The sequence below is a fragment of the Trichechus manatus genome, unplaced genomic scaffold (assembly GCF_000243295.1).
Source record: "Trichechus manatus latirostris isolate Lorelei unplaced genomic scaffold, TriManLat1.0 scaffold00037, whole genome shotgun sequence".
Classification (NCBI taxonomy): Eukaryota; Metazoa; Chordata; class Mammalia; order Sirenia; family Trichechidae; genus Trichechus; species Trichechus manatus.
The window spans coordinates 20,011,010-20,025,649 of record NW_004443973.1 but is presented as its reverse complement, the minus strand read 5'-3'; the positions used below and the strand labels follow the sequence as shown (position 1 = coordinate 20,025,649).

The 14,640-nt window shown below is 35.8% G+C and overlaps 1 protein-coding gene across 2 annotated transcripts in view; it reads right to left on the bottom strand.

The window, feature by feature from the left end:
• The window catches only part of GRB14 (growth factor receptor bound protein 14), a 132,399-nt gene that overhangs the window by 55,690 nt on the left and 62,069 nt on the right, over positions 1-14,640 (bottom strand). Inside the window, exon 1 of one of the 2 annotated variants that reach the window (XM_012555304.1) lies at positions 13,679-13,913. The exons of the other annotated variant lie outside the window; for it this stretch is intronic. Coding sequence (XP_012410758.1) covers positions 13,679-13,741 — 63 coding nt within the window. The 5' untranslated portion in view covers positions 13,742-13,913. Of the gene's footprint in view, positions 1-13,678; positions 13,914-14,640 lie in introns of those variants that run through there. 2 annotated transcript variants of the gene reach the window in all.

The following is a 14,640-nucleotide window of genomic DNA, read 5'->3' as shown; positions in this document are numbered from 1 at the left end:
AAAAAGTTGAGAATTTAGAGGGTTAAAATGTTGTGGGGTTGTTAACCAATGTCATAAAACAGCATGTGTGTTACTGTTACATGAAAAACTATCTGTTCTGTAAGCCTTCACCTGAAGTACAATAAAATATTAAAAAAAAAAAATCAGATGCTAATTTTTCTGCGCTTTCACCTCAATTCATTCAATTTTTTGGTTAACACATGTGGCTCACTATGATCTCACAATGTGCTTCAACTCTCAGTGTTTCTCCCATTTGCAACTGGGTAAACTACTGTTGTTAAGTGTGTGTCTTCATATTTGTAGCTGTGCTACACAACTGGTGGAATTCTAAGGGCTATTAAACTTCACTCTCTCTTCTGAGAAAAGTAATATATTTTCTGAAAGGATGCTACTAACTTCCACTGTATATACATGCTGCTGTGGTTACAAGTGACTGGACCAAGCATTGGGGGTGCTCCTGCCAAAAACAGCATGAAAGTGACCACTCCTGAGAGGACAAGAGGATCTGGACTCTAGGCGGGTCCTTCATATGGAGCAGTTCCCTCTGAGGCCTGCTGTACATTCCATCCCAAGAAAAACGGGGGAACAGGAATGACCTGGCAGCTGCTAAACAGGTTCCCTGAACTTTCTGACTATGTATTTTCTCACAGTAAACGCCCATCACCTGGGATAACATAAACATACCTCTTATTTTGCAGTCTCTGTCTTTTATTTCAGAGAAGCAAAGAAAATGAAAAACTAGAGACGTTCTGAAACCTAAGCCAAATTCAAGAAGCGGGCAAGAGTAGTACAAGAGGTAAAGTTGGAAAAATAAAAAAGATAACCAATCGGGAAATAACATCATTTTGTTCACATTATGCTGTTGCAAATTTGAAACAAACAATTTGTCAAAAATAGAGAAACAGAATTTTAAAGGCTAATTTATTCTTAGGAATGCCTATTGGTATTTGATATTTTATTTAATAACTGTGGTCACTTATGTTTTAAGAGCACCTACAGCTGAAAAGCACAGTGCTGTGGTAATGCCAGTTCATATTCCTGTTCTATGGCAGAACACTTACAAGTTCTTGCTTCTTAGGTGAGACAGTAGGAATGAAGAGAGATAACATAACTTAGAGTCAGATAATGAATACATCTATGGTGCTGCTGGCAAACATAGACAATTCAGTATTTAGCAGGTATGTTGGCAACCACCCTGACAATAGAATCAAACTGGCAGAGCAGTTCTTTCTTTTTCCAGCAAATCCAGTTATTAATAACGGTTTGCCACTGAAGACATGTATTTAGGGCCAACTTAAATTTCTAAAATAGGTGCATGTTTTCATTTTTCAAACAAATAACACCTACTGAGAGAAAAAAATTAAACACTTTTGTTTGAGCTTCTTTTAAGCCCTAAAATTATTTTTTAATGCTATTTAATGCTGACACTTGTCCAAAATACTATTTATCTATGAACAATAAAATTATATTCAGGTTGATGTTTCACAGCAGTAAATTCTTGTCATCTCTTAGACTTACTCAGTAATTATAAAAGTTCCTTATACTACCAATGGGCTGCCTTTGTTGAAAAGGCTCATTTTATTTCTATTTATTGCACCTTAAAATATTAAAAAGGAAAAGATGATCTAAGACAACTCTCTAGAAGAGTTTAACATGTCTCTTGCCAAACTATTACTAGACTAAACCTATTGAAAAAAAAAAAAAAGGTGAAGTCATCACAAAAGATACATGAGCAGTATGGGTTAAAACTAAGTTAAAGACTTTTGTGATCATATAAAAATCAAATAGCAGAGCTGTTCTTAAGAATCACTAGAGCAAAATAATGGTGTCCTGTTTCCTCTGCATACTTAGAGGTAAAAGGAGATTTGAAATTTATATAATCATGTTATTTAATAAAGGGATATGATACATTCCTAGCTAAGTGGCCCAACTTCTCAGCTGCTTTATAAAGTGAATTAACAGCATGAAAAGAATATTATTCATATCTATTTATCTATGAATTCATTTGAAATTGTATGCCAGCAGGAAGAAATCCTACCTGGACCCTTTACAAGAATAGGAACTTCTTTGTTTCATCAATGGGTTAAAACTTGACTAGGAAGAGAGACATGGCACTGATAAGGTCTGTCTATAACATCCAACCAGAATAAACAGAAAAGAGGTCCAAGGACAGCCAACAGTGTACACACAGGCTGTGTTGGGCAGAACCTTTCCATGTCACTGTAATCTTGACAATCAGAACAACCTTAATCTCTAGAATAGTTTACAGCTTTAAAAACGGCTCTAGGAGCATATGGTAACTGGCAAAAGAAAATTAATAGAGACAAGGCCTGCTGCAGGTGATCTGCTGGGTGAGGGTTGAGCAGATCTGTTTTGAGTGACAGCCTTATCAACACGTGTTTGTACCTTATACATCAACCCCCTCCCCCGATTTCCTCCATAAAAAGTAAAGAGATTTTAAGAATTAACATAACCCACTTTTAAAGCAACAGACACAATGTTAAAATACGGAGAGATAGCAATATATGGTAATTTTTCAGAAGGACCTTGAGGTCCCTCAAGCCTTTAGACTAAAGACACAAAACATTTAAAATATAAGACAAAGGCCATTTCAAAAAAAAATTTAAAAACAAAATAAAGAGATAGAATTTGAAAGTCAATTCAATTATTTATCACCTTGTCCCCAGAGCACACTCAGTATGTATCTGCTACCATCATCTGAAATTCAGATTCTAGAAGTGATTATTTAGAAAGTCCTTAGGAAAAAACAGAGCAAGGGCAGAACAGTCAGCCCATGAGGGCCCTTTCTCCCCCTCCCAAAGCCCCTCCTACAGCTTCTCTGCCCTAACCCGTCAGCTCCAAGGAATGGGATGCTGTGGAGTAGCCCAGTTCCTTCTTTAATTTGGATTCATCCTAGAATATCTGAATGAACTTAGGGATGTCATTTGGTCATTTCTGGCATTGCCATATAGCCAAAAGGGGGCAATGGACCTGCCACGATTGGTAAGTAACTAATTACTCAACAGGTTCCCTCCCCTTATCCTTTGCTTCTTCAGAGGAAATATGAGAGAAGAAGGAGAGACATTCAGCAGGTAAAAAAAAAAATGAGCACAGAAAAAGCATGAATAAATAAGAATCCATACTATAAAGTGAGAGAAAGAACAAAAGGGCGGGAGTGGGGAGAAAGTGAAAGAGGGACAAAAAAGATAATTGGAGCATGATTATCTTCCGTGTCAAAATTTTCTCTTTTAGGAAAAACATGCCACTTTTAAATACTAAGATCTTACCATAATCAAATATATATAATTTTTAAACAGAAACATATTTTTATTAATTTATTAATTTATATATATATATATATATATAAGTGCTTAATTACTAGAAATAAAAAGAAATTAACCAGGCCCACAGAAATTTGCTCTCAACTAGGTCCCAAACTGAAGCTTATTTCCAAACACCTCTAAATGTTTATAATCTGAGTATAGTAGGATTATAAAACCATCTTCTGTTTCAGGCTTTTTTCTTTATTATTTTTAACAGCTAGGCGATGTACCTAAATCATGTGAAATATTTTTATATCGAGGTCAGAGTAGGCTTGATTTTTACATTCTTCTAAATAAGGAATGCAGTGTCCTAAGATAAGTGGAGACATTCTTAGATATTTTGAAGTAAGCAACTCAATGTGTTCCCTCAAAGGGAATGGGAGATAATATATTCATTATCACTTATTCCAAATTTCTAACAGTAGTTTTTAAAATGTTATATTTTAAAAACAGAGACGGTTCCAAAAGACCTAATCGCTCAACAAAGCTGTTGCTTTCTTATTGCCATCCTGTATTATTTTGCTAGTTGTCCAATATTTACTAAGAGCAAAACAGTCTATAGTTTAGAGAAATCAGGTAGCAGAGAAAGTCTTAAGTTGTCTCTAATGAGAGACATACTCAACCACCCATTTTACTGGAGCATTAGCAGTACATGTTTAAATCAGTTACATTAAGTTTTATCAGTTGTGTCATGACTCTCAGACACGGGTTAGGAAAAAAAAACCCTAACTCAAACTCAAGCAGAGATTCAGTTTTACAAAGAGAAATGGGAAGCCCTTACAGGTTGCTCAGTTATCTGGCAGAAGAAGTCAAAAGAAACAGCTCCAAACTCATCACAAAAAAGGTGAGCTTTAAAAACTAAATTAAAGAAATATCCTAAACCACACACACACATTATTTTAAGACCTAAATCCAATAGAAATAATAAAGAAAGGGTCAAATCACAATTCCCACACTAAAGTTTCCAATGACTTCAGGAAAGGAGTGTTCTCTGAAGTGGTGTTGTTTTTAAAACTTATGCAATTCCTGCTAAGATGCCAGTGCTGACTAATTCATCTCTGAAATAAAATTAAAAATAAAAACCTTCACAAGTGCTAATGCTTATTCATATTTACAGCAGAAAACCACTGGTCATGCTTGTGTTGGACACAGCATTGCTCCAGTATCTCATTTCAGTCTTTAAGCATTAGTTTATTCCCAGAATAACCATGCGGAATGTCTAAGCTAAAACATTAAATAACTGGTTCATGCAGTGAGAAAGAAGGACAAGTTGGGGGAGAGGTGGAAGGAGAAGAGATAAGAGGAGACAAAGGGTAAACACCAAACGGGGAGAGGCTCTATTTATTAGCGACAAGGACACATCAGACTTTATTGTAATCATTGAGTTGCCTGGCATCAACTGAAAAGCTTAAGAAAGTACATTATTTCATCCATTTTTAAAAGGTTTTTTTTTTTTTCCTTCACTGAAACTGGGAATGTAGCTAACCAGCAATAGTATGTTATAGTTTAATTGGAAGCATATAAAGTAACAACGCTTCTTGTAATTTCACATCTTAAAATCAATGAAATATGTTATGTTCAGTCTTTCTGGGACACTTGGGGTATTATTCTATAAACTTTTAATGGCATATAAAACATCACTTTCTACATCTTAGCATTCCCATGATGTGACAGCACTAGCGAGAGCTGATTTATACTTATTTTGTAATTTTACTTTTCTTCATTTTCCTAAATATTTATAACAGTGCAAAATTTGTGTGTGTGTGTGTGTAATTTCTATGTAAGTGAAATGGAACAATACTATTAGAATTATAAAATAGTAAAGGTTAGAAGGGCTCCTGAAGAACATCCACTGAAATCCTCTCCTTTTACAAATTAAGAAGTCAAGACTCCAGAGGGGTCTGACTTGACCGGCGTCCTCTAGCCGGTCAGCCACAGAACTCCATCTCCCGGCTTCTACCTAATTCTATGTCCTTTCCACTCAGTTCATCCAACTTTTATGCTTCTTTAAGTTGCTGCTTCTGCATGACACCTTGGATAAAAGTATTAGATAACTAAAAACTAGAACAAAAATATGCATATATGCCCCTAAAGTACCTAGCTTTTTGAATGTCAAAATTTTTTTTTCCACTTTTCTCAGAATAACTTGCCAGAAAAATTGCATATACTGGAACAGCCAGCAGAGGGAGTCTTTATTTTTAGCCTGTACAAATAAGGAAAATGTTTTGAAAACGACAACTGTAACGCTGTTAAAGTTCCTGCTTAATATAAGTTTGTGATAAAGTTTAGACCTGTTAAAAATTTCTTAATATTTGAATTTTTAAGATAAATGATTTGTACATCTTAAACTTCAATAGAAAGGGTTTTTCTTTCTTTCTTTTTTTTTTTTTTTGTATATATAAGTCAAATCACCAGTAGTCTTTCCTAGGGTTCAAGCTGGAAGTTGTCCCTGGAATTTAGAATGGTGATGTCAAATTTTTTCTTAAAATCATGATAGAATTACCAAAAGTAATTTGTCTTCTGAACCTGAAACAATACGCCTGATATTTTAACAAACATAACTGAAGAATATATGGCCAAATACGTACCACCCATTACGAGGCTATAACCACTTTCTGACAATGCTGTTTTTGCCAAAACAATTTTTGAATTCCTCTTTTGGAACTGTCTTAGGAGGGAGCATTTCCAATATTCTTCAGGGGTGGAAAATCTCTATCCCTTCAGGGGATTTAATATCTGAAATTACCAAAAGTCTTGCTTCTTTTTTTCTGCCAAAAAGAGATTCTGATTTTCTAGATTTGGCTTGGGGAGCTGGGGCACAGCCAGGACAGCCAGCCCTACAGACTGCCCCAAGCGAGAGTCCAAGACTGTTAATCAGCCCAGTTATTTTTAATCTGCCTGCATTGCCAGACATAGACCATGCACTGTAGTTTACACAATACTATGAGGCACAGCCCTTGTTCTCATGGAACTCAGTCCAGGTGCTTAAAACAGAGTGGTAGACTCTGAAGCCTAATCTGTGATCAGATCCTAGTCCACCAGCTTCTCAGTTATGAGTCTGCGTTTCCTCATGCTGTAAAATGAGCAAAATGCTGGCAAACTGATAGCACTCAATTAATGTTAACAATTATTATTATTATAAAACTTTGAAAGCAAAATAAGGCATTTATGATTAAGTCTCAAAAGACCCTGTTGACTCCCTTTGAGCTCTAAGAAGCTCTGATATGTTGGACTAGTCACTATTATCTTTGAGGCAAGGGTGAATACACAGCAAAAAAAAATAACAAAAAATAACTAGGATGGTAAATGGCAGCTTAGCAGAAAAGGTGAGATTTGCCTGATGAGTATTAAAAAAAAAAAAAAAAAAAAACTCATTGCCATCAAGTAGATTCCGACTCATAGTGACCCTACAGGACAGAGTAGAACTGCCCCATAGAGTTTCCAAGGAGCAGCTGGTGGATTCGAACTGCCGACCTTTTGGTTAGCAGCCGTAGCACTTAACCATTATGCCACCAGAGTAGATTATACAACATGGAGACAAATTCTGAGCAGCAGTGTCCTGTGCCAGGTGGAGCATGGACCTAGATCTCTGTCCCGCGGCTGTCAAATATTAGCAGTGTACTTGGGTAAGACATGTAATTCACCAAGCCTCAGTTTCCTCATCCAAAAAATAGGCTTATCCACCATCCTTCATAAGTTCTTGGGAAGATTAAAGAGAATGTTCCTGGATTGTGGAAACAGTTAACATGCTCAGCTGCTAACTGAAAGGCTGGAGGTTCTGTTGGAGGTTCAAGTCTACCCAGAGGCACCTTGGAAGAAAGGCCTGGCAGTCTACCTCTGAAAAATCAGCCATTGAAAAAACTATAGAGCACAGTTCTATTCTGACACACATGGGGTCACCATGAATTGGAATCGACTAGATGACAACTGGTGGGCTGGTTGGTTATCATCGCTACTGAACATATTTTAGCTGTTTTATTAGTATTGATATCTGCAGAGGATAGGGAGTAAACCAAATTGCCCATAGCAGCAAAGTGAGCTGGATAAAGGTAGTAGAAAGGCAGGGTGGACCAGGCTGAGGTTGGCCCTGAGTGCACGGCCTTTCATCACAAGGGATAAAGCCTGGGGAAAATGAAGTGAAAACAACAAAGAGACAAAGGCAGAGAAGGAAATACCAACAACAATCAGAATCTAAAGAGCTCAACCTTGTGTTTTCAAAAATTGCTTTTATTCAACTAATAGTAGTACTAACTGCATTCCCTGTGCCACGGTATAGCTAACATTCTACTGGCTCCACCCTTGTCTACTGAAAACAATACCTTAACATAGGTACACTTTACCTCTTTCAAATATATAACACAGATGACCCTGTCTGATACTCCCTCGGATACTGAAAGGAGAAATAATCTAACCACCTATCCTGTTTTATTTAAATCTATGTTCGCAAATTAAAGAAAAATACTGATGAGCACAGAATAGTTAGATTACTTTTTAAAAGTTCAATCTAAGAGACCTCCTAAAGCTATAGAAAGGGAACACGCATTTGAAAGGTGTATTGTCTCTCCTCCTGGCTGCATTATATCAAGGACAACCTTATTTTTTTTTTTTTTTTTGATTCATTCACTACGAGGAAATTTTTGGATAACCATCTTAGTAGGACAGGACATAAAAAATCTAAATTCATACTAGTGGAGAGATTTTAAAGTGTTTATGAAGCTAGTAAAACACACCATTTCAAAGGTAAGGAAAAAAAGGAATTCACATTTGTTGAGCCTCTACTACGTGTCAAGTACTTTTAAATATTTATCCTATTTAATCCTCACGACCGTTCTGTGAGGAAGCATCATTATCCTCAAGACAGAGAAACTTATTCTCAGAAAGTCTTAAAAGAATGCACCCAAAGTCACATCACCGGCTAGTTACAGAGCTGAGCTCAAATGAAGGGGGCCTCCTGGCTCTAAAACACACAAGCTCTACTACATCACACTCCTAAATACTCACTTCTCAAGAAAGGAAACATTTTATGAAAACACAAAAACCATTCATCAGTGTGATACCCTTCCTTGGTGAGTATGCAACTAAGTTTACCTGTATAAAAATTAAAACAGCAGGAGAAAATCAAGCTTTAGTAAAAATGGGAACACCAGATAAAGAGCAACAATAATATTCATTACCATTTTAGTACCACCTTCCAAGCAAATCTGTCATCTAAAGTCAGGCCACTATCTGTGGACTTTCATTACCTTCCTCTAGTCAGGAAATCTGTTCTCTTCCCACCTACCCCAGCAGCTTCTACTATCCACATACAAGTAATAGAATATAGTCATTCAAAAATGCATAATCAGATTTGTAACTGGCATGACAATAATAAAAATCCAAGGGACAGATATTTACTGGATGCCTAATATGTTCAAGGCCCTTGCAGTAGAAGTTGCCCATCAATAGCCATCCTTCCCCTCTTTCTTCCTAATGAACTCTGATTCTGATGAGTAGGGCAGTGTACTGAGCTCAAGGCCCACATTTCCCGGCTTCCCCTGTAATTTCATTGGCCATGTGACATAATCCTGGTCAAGGATATGCAAGCAGAAGTGCTGATTATTCCAGGGCTACATAACATGGGACAGAACTGGTTGGCATGCCCTTGGTCCTTTCCATTCTCTATGCTAGGAATGTGAACAGGATGACTGGAGAGTTTGCATTTATCTTTCACATAAACGGAAAAAGGATACACACTGAGAAAGACAGAATGGAAAGCAAGAAGGAGCTTGGTTGCCTGAGGATACTGTATGGCTGCTACATTAGCTTTGGACTTACTCTTCTTGTAAAGTGGAAGGAAAATAAACTCCCTCCCTGTTTGATTCACTATATTTGAGTTTTCTGGTTATACGCAAATAATTCTACCTCTAATTGTAAAGCACTTTATCATAAGATCCTTTCCGTTAGAATTTTAAAGGCTAGTTGCAAGACAAAAAAAAAAAAAGGCATTTAGAAAAACAGATGGTGCAAGATACAATAAAATACACACAATACACAAGAGAAGCCTAAAAGTCAAATTTGAAAAGCCAAAAAGCGTAAGATACACATCTATGGATAGTTAGGAAGACTTAAATATCATAAAAGTTACAATAAAATTGATGCCACAGGGCAGTAGTTACTGAATTGACAAATGAGTAGCATAGCATATCCACTGATACTAAATCAAGACACAGTTAACTGCGATGAGAACAGTCATAGAAAACTTTGAATAGTACCTCGGCCTGAAATGAGACTTAGGCAAATGACAGAATTTGGGATAGCAAACAGGAGCATGGAGTTTGTAAGTCATAGAGCGCAACACCAGAAGCAGAAGTCCAAAGATGCAAACGTTAAACACTGTTTGGGGCACAAAAACAGTGCTGGAATGGATGCTTCAGGGAGAAGATGAAGCTGTGGAAACCAAAGCTCCTCAAAGCCGGAAGTGCTTAAGTCTGGACTGATTTTGTACGTGTTTAAAAGTTTCTGGGCAAGGCAGTGACGGGATGGTCTGTATTCTTTCACTTTATAAAATCGTCTTCAGAAAATCACAGCAATGATTCTAACTGCATGAAGAAGGAAATGGACATAACATAAACTGTTCTGTTATATGGAGGGGGAACCGAATCTTCTGATAAATGGCATTGCTCCATATTATATTCATTATATTTAAAATTTACAAGAGGATTTGAATCTTAAGTAAAATATATTCTAAACATCATCTCCTTTTTCTCTGAAACTTCAGAAGACACTTTAGAATCTTGTGGGCTTACAAACATCCTGCATAACTGTAGTGTGGAAAAAAAATGCAGAAATGCTTGCAAACATAATTTGGAAAACAATGTTAATATGATAAAGGCACAAGGAGTCGTAATATGGACATCAGGTCTTCTGACCTTGCAGCCTTTCCATAAAAAGCTTATGAATTTCAGATTGCACTTAAGTTATATTTTATAATTCTTGAGAGTCTTCTGTTATCTCTCTGGAACCTTAAAATAGTTTCTCGATATCATTTACCAATCTACAGCCCTGGGTATAAACTGTCTTTCCATCACACACATGCACACACATACACTCGCACTCACTCTGCTGCTTACAATTGCCTTCTGAATAAAATGGTATCTATACTACAGCATATGGGAGTTGGTGGAGGTGCAGAGGAAGATGACAGGATTTGCCTAAGCTAATTCCAGACTTGAAGCTGAATGGCAATTATACACACCATAAGGCAATTTCATTAACATATTAATTTCAGTAGGTAACATGTATCTAGGAGAAACACACTGTAAGTCACAAGAACTAGATTCTATTTCTAGCTTTGCCATTGACCTTCTGGGTGACCTTGCATAAGTCATTCAACTCCTGAGAGACTCAGTCTTCTCATCTGAAAAAAAAAAAAAAAGAAAGAAAAAAAAAAAAGCACGACCTAGGAGTTATCTAAGGAAAATGCTATGACATAAAGGATTCATTCAGAACATTTGGTGAGGATATGGTAATTTCTGAGAGAGATGATGAAACCTTCTTCACTAAAACTTTCTAAAACTAGGGAAATCAGATTCTACTAGAATTAGAGAAAGGCAATTTTTTTTCCAATTTACTCAAGGGAGATTCTACCAAAACACACTGTTACTCAAAGATCAAAGAGTATTTGGTGAGTTATAAAAGGACCTCATGTTAAGGACCATGTTTAAAATTCAAGTCCCCAACCATTCACAAGAAAATCTTATGGCCATTTAGATCAGGTGCAGTAGCTGATGAGAAAATTACTTCCGAGCACTACTGAGCATTTTCAGAGATGCGCCTGGCCTTTCAAATGATTAGGATTCCAGTTGGTAAATTATCTTACAAGAGCCACTCATTCAGGATAAGCAAACTTTATGCCAAACCTGTGGAAAAAAGCACATGGATTCTTGGGAAAATGAGAATATGTCCCCCAAAATACTCCAAGAAATGCAGGTACTAATTTGTAAGATAGTGTTAAATTATGGCGCATACAGAAAATGACAAGTGTGGAATAATGCTCCTGTTGGCTTTCCTATCTAAAAAAAAAAAAACAAACAACTCAGTCATAGTGTAACCAAAGCAGATGGATGTTTTTTAGTCAGAAAAACCATCCAATTCCTTAAAAAAGAGACATTAAGATTTTCAGAGAAACTGAAAAGACAAATGGGTCCTCTGGGGATTAAAATGTCAGGAGCAAGGAACAGCATAAGTACTTTCAGCAAATGATGTGCTACATTATCTGAACATTTAGTATGTATACTCACTGAAAAGAAATAGCATGAATTTTTACTTCCATAGTTATATAATAGAAACCTAAAGAAGCTTATTATAAAAGACCGAGAGAAATCACAATGATACTATCCATTGGCAACTCAGATTTAACATCAATAATAATCACAGCTTTCCAGAGCAGTCTTGTTTTGCTACTTACCATTCAGTGCTTGAAGTTATTTTCTAGCCAAGTTTTACTCATATCAATTTCTCCTAGACTAACTGCTCAAAGTTGTTGAAAATGACAGCATCTTTTTCTAACGTTATATACACTGTCTAGGATCCCTGATGGCACAGTGGTTAAGAGCTCGGCTGCTAACCAAAAGGTTGGCAGTTTGAACCCACCAGGCATTCCTTGGAAATCCTATGGGGCAGTTCTACTCTGTCCTGCAGGGTCACTATGAGTTGGATCAACTCAATGACAACAGGTTCATATACTGTCTAAAATGGTAAGAACTGGTTTAAATAGTTCTACTGTAACTGTGAAAACATAAAATATGTTCTTTGATACACAGAATTATAGACATAAAGAGCACTGGAAAGATCATTTAACAAAAACCCTTCAGCTATTATCTTATAGATGAGACCTTAAAGACTATGAACGTTTAAGTGATTTGTCCAAGGTCATACAGCTAGTAAACAGAGAGTCCAGACAATATACTTTCCACCACACCAACCTGCACGTCCAAATAAACTACATGGTGAAACTGCTCTGGTCAATCTAAACTCCTGACAGTAAATGACTAAGGAAGAATTCAAACATAGGAACACAGATTTGATATACGTTAATATACCTTTTCATATCCCCAATAAGTCAGAGAACCTATATCATCATAATTAATGTTCTGCTAATCCTAATTCTAAAACGAAGATTCAAGCTCAAAGCAAAATGTTTTTAATTAAGTTTGCTTAAATTATACAGATAAAAGGCATCAAGAAAGATGAAAAATAAACAATGGCAAAATTACCATATAGCTATTCTAATACTAATTTAAATAGTCCTAGTGTATAATCTAGCTCTTTAAATATCATTTTAAAAAGTATCAGAATGTTCCATTTGCATAAGAAAATAAACTGAAAACCTTAAACTAAAAAAAAAAAAAAAAAAGACCCTGCTTTGAAAAAAGCCTTAATTGTTAGATTTGTCACATTTCAAATAAAGCATGACTAAACAGAATGCACTAATATGGAGTTAACAGTTAATTATTAAAAGCTGAGAATGGAAATAAACATCACAGCTTCTATGTCACCACAACCATTCAGAAAGCATACTGCCAAAAATGTAGGTTGGTGCTTTCCTTCTCAATGCAACGTATTCTTTAAGGAGTGCAATGCGATGTTCTTAGTTGGTGTATTTACAAGAGAAGTTTAGTATATCAGTTTTTCTCACACGGCTACTTTAAAGGGTGTATGTGTCACCTGATAAAATGCAATGTTGCAAGTAACACATGAAATAATCCTTACAAAAAACTAATAGATAAAATATTTTCATATACAAGATTGATTGCATTAAGAATTAACAGAAAGAGTTTTCACAGTGGAATTTAATGGAATTTTTTCTCTTAAGCAAACAGGCAGAAACTCAATAGAAATGGGTAGAATCTTTAGGACAATAAACTGGTGCCATATATTTAAAACATAAAACAATAATATAACCCATTCAACAATGAAGATGGATGTAATATGAACTATAGTGGAAACAAAGAAACTGTCCCTTGGTAAACAAATATAAAACATAATGGCTAGCAGATTTTATTGAACTAAAGGCACACAGGCCTGAAGTTAAAGAAAGAAAGAAAAGAAAAAGCTTCAATACAGTTCCTAAATCACAATGACCTGAAGTGGAGATCAAGCTGCTTTTATATAGAGATTTTTTACTACAGCAATGTTCTAATACAGCTTTTTTTTTTTTCTTAGTTCGATTCCAATAATATATCCTTTAATTACCTACAGCCTCAATGACTTATAGTCCCTCTCAGGATATGTAACTAAAGCTTCCCACACAGTAATAAACACACAGTAAGGGGCAGGGGAAGCAAGTAAAAGAAAAGAAAAAAGGAGTCACATACCCTTTTCTGGAGAACTATTGGCGTTATTGCAGGCAGAGTGACTCTCCTCGCACTCAAACTCATGCCTGCTTCTCTCCGAATGATCCCTCTTGTAGATCATGGACGAAATGAAAGAAATCTTTTACGGTTACTTTTTGGGAATCTCAGGGCTCAGTGCAAAGACACAACTGGGAAAGTAATAAATGTCACCCTGCTTATGTGATTCCAATCTACCCAAAGCCAATTAAGGATGGCTGTGGGACTGGAAAAGGCAGCAACCAATCGAAGCCTAGAAAACTCCGCCTTTGTCCTTGGAAACACATTCTGATACTTTTGTTTATGATATTTAAAGAACCAGATTAACAGGCATCTAGTTCACTTAACTTTTTTTTCCAAAACAGTGCAATTCAATGCCATCTTTGTTGACTAGGCAGTTATATCTTTACTTTACTAAAGCAGTTCAACATATGGCAGATAAGAAACTATTTACATTGGTCTATTTAAAGTATATAAATATGTAGATGAACTAAATTTACTTATGCTACTCATAAAATTGATGAATGGGCCAATATGAACATATTACATGTGGCTCAAAAAATAATCTTGAAGTCAGAGTGGGTCCCAAAGTGTTAATTTATTATAATAAAATATTTTAATATGTATTTATACATTTCATCCCCTAAACAGCTGAGATCTTTGTATTGTGGACCTTTCAGCTATCCTTGAGCTCACACAATGTTAAATATTACCTTACAATCAACCTAAATAATAATTTTAAACATAAGGGGAATACTAAACTATAATATACAAATTTCAAACATTTATGTTTTTAAAAAGATGTGTGTAATTTAGCATATTCCTTAATCAAAAGCATTTAAACAACAATTATTGCAAAAACGTACCTCAACATTTTAATAACCACTTTGTCTTTTTTCTTAGAATAACTAAAAAAGTTACTCTAGTACTTTTTTGGTTAGAGAAGG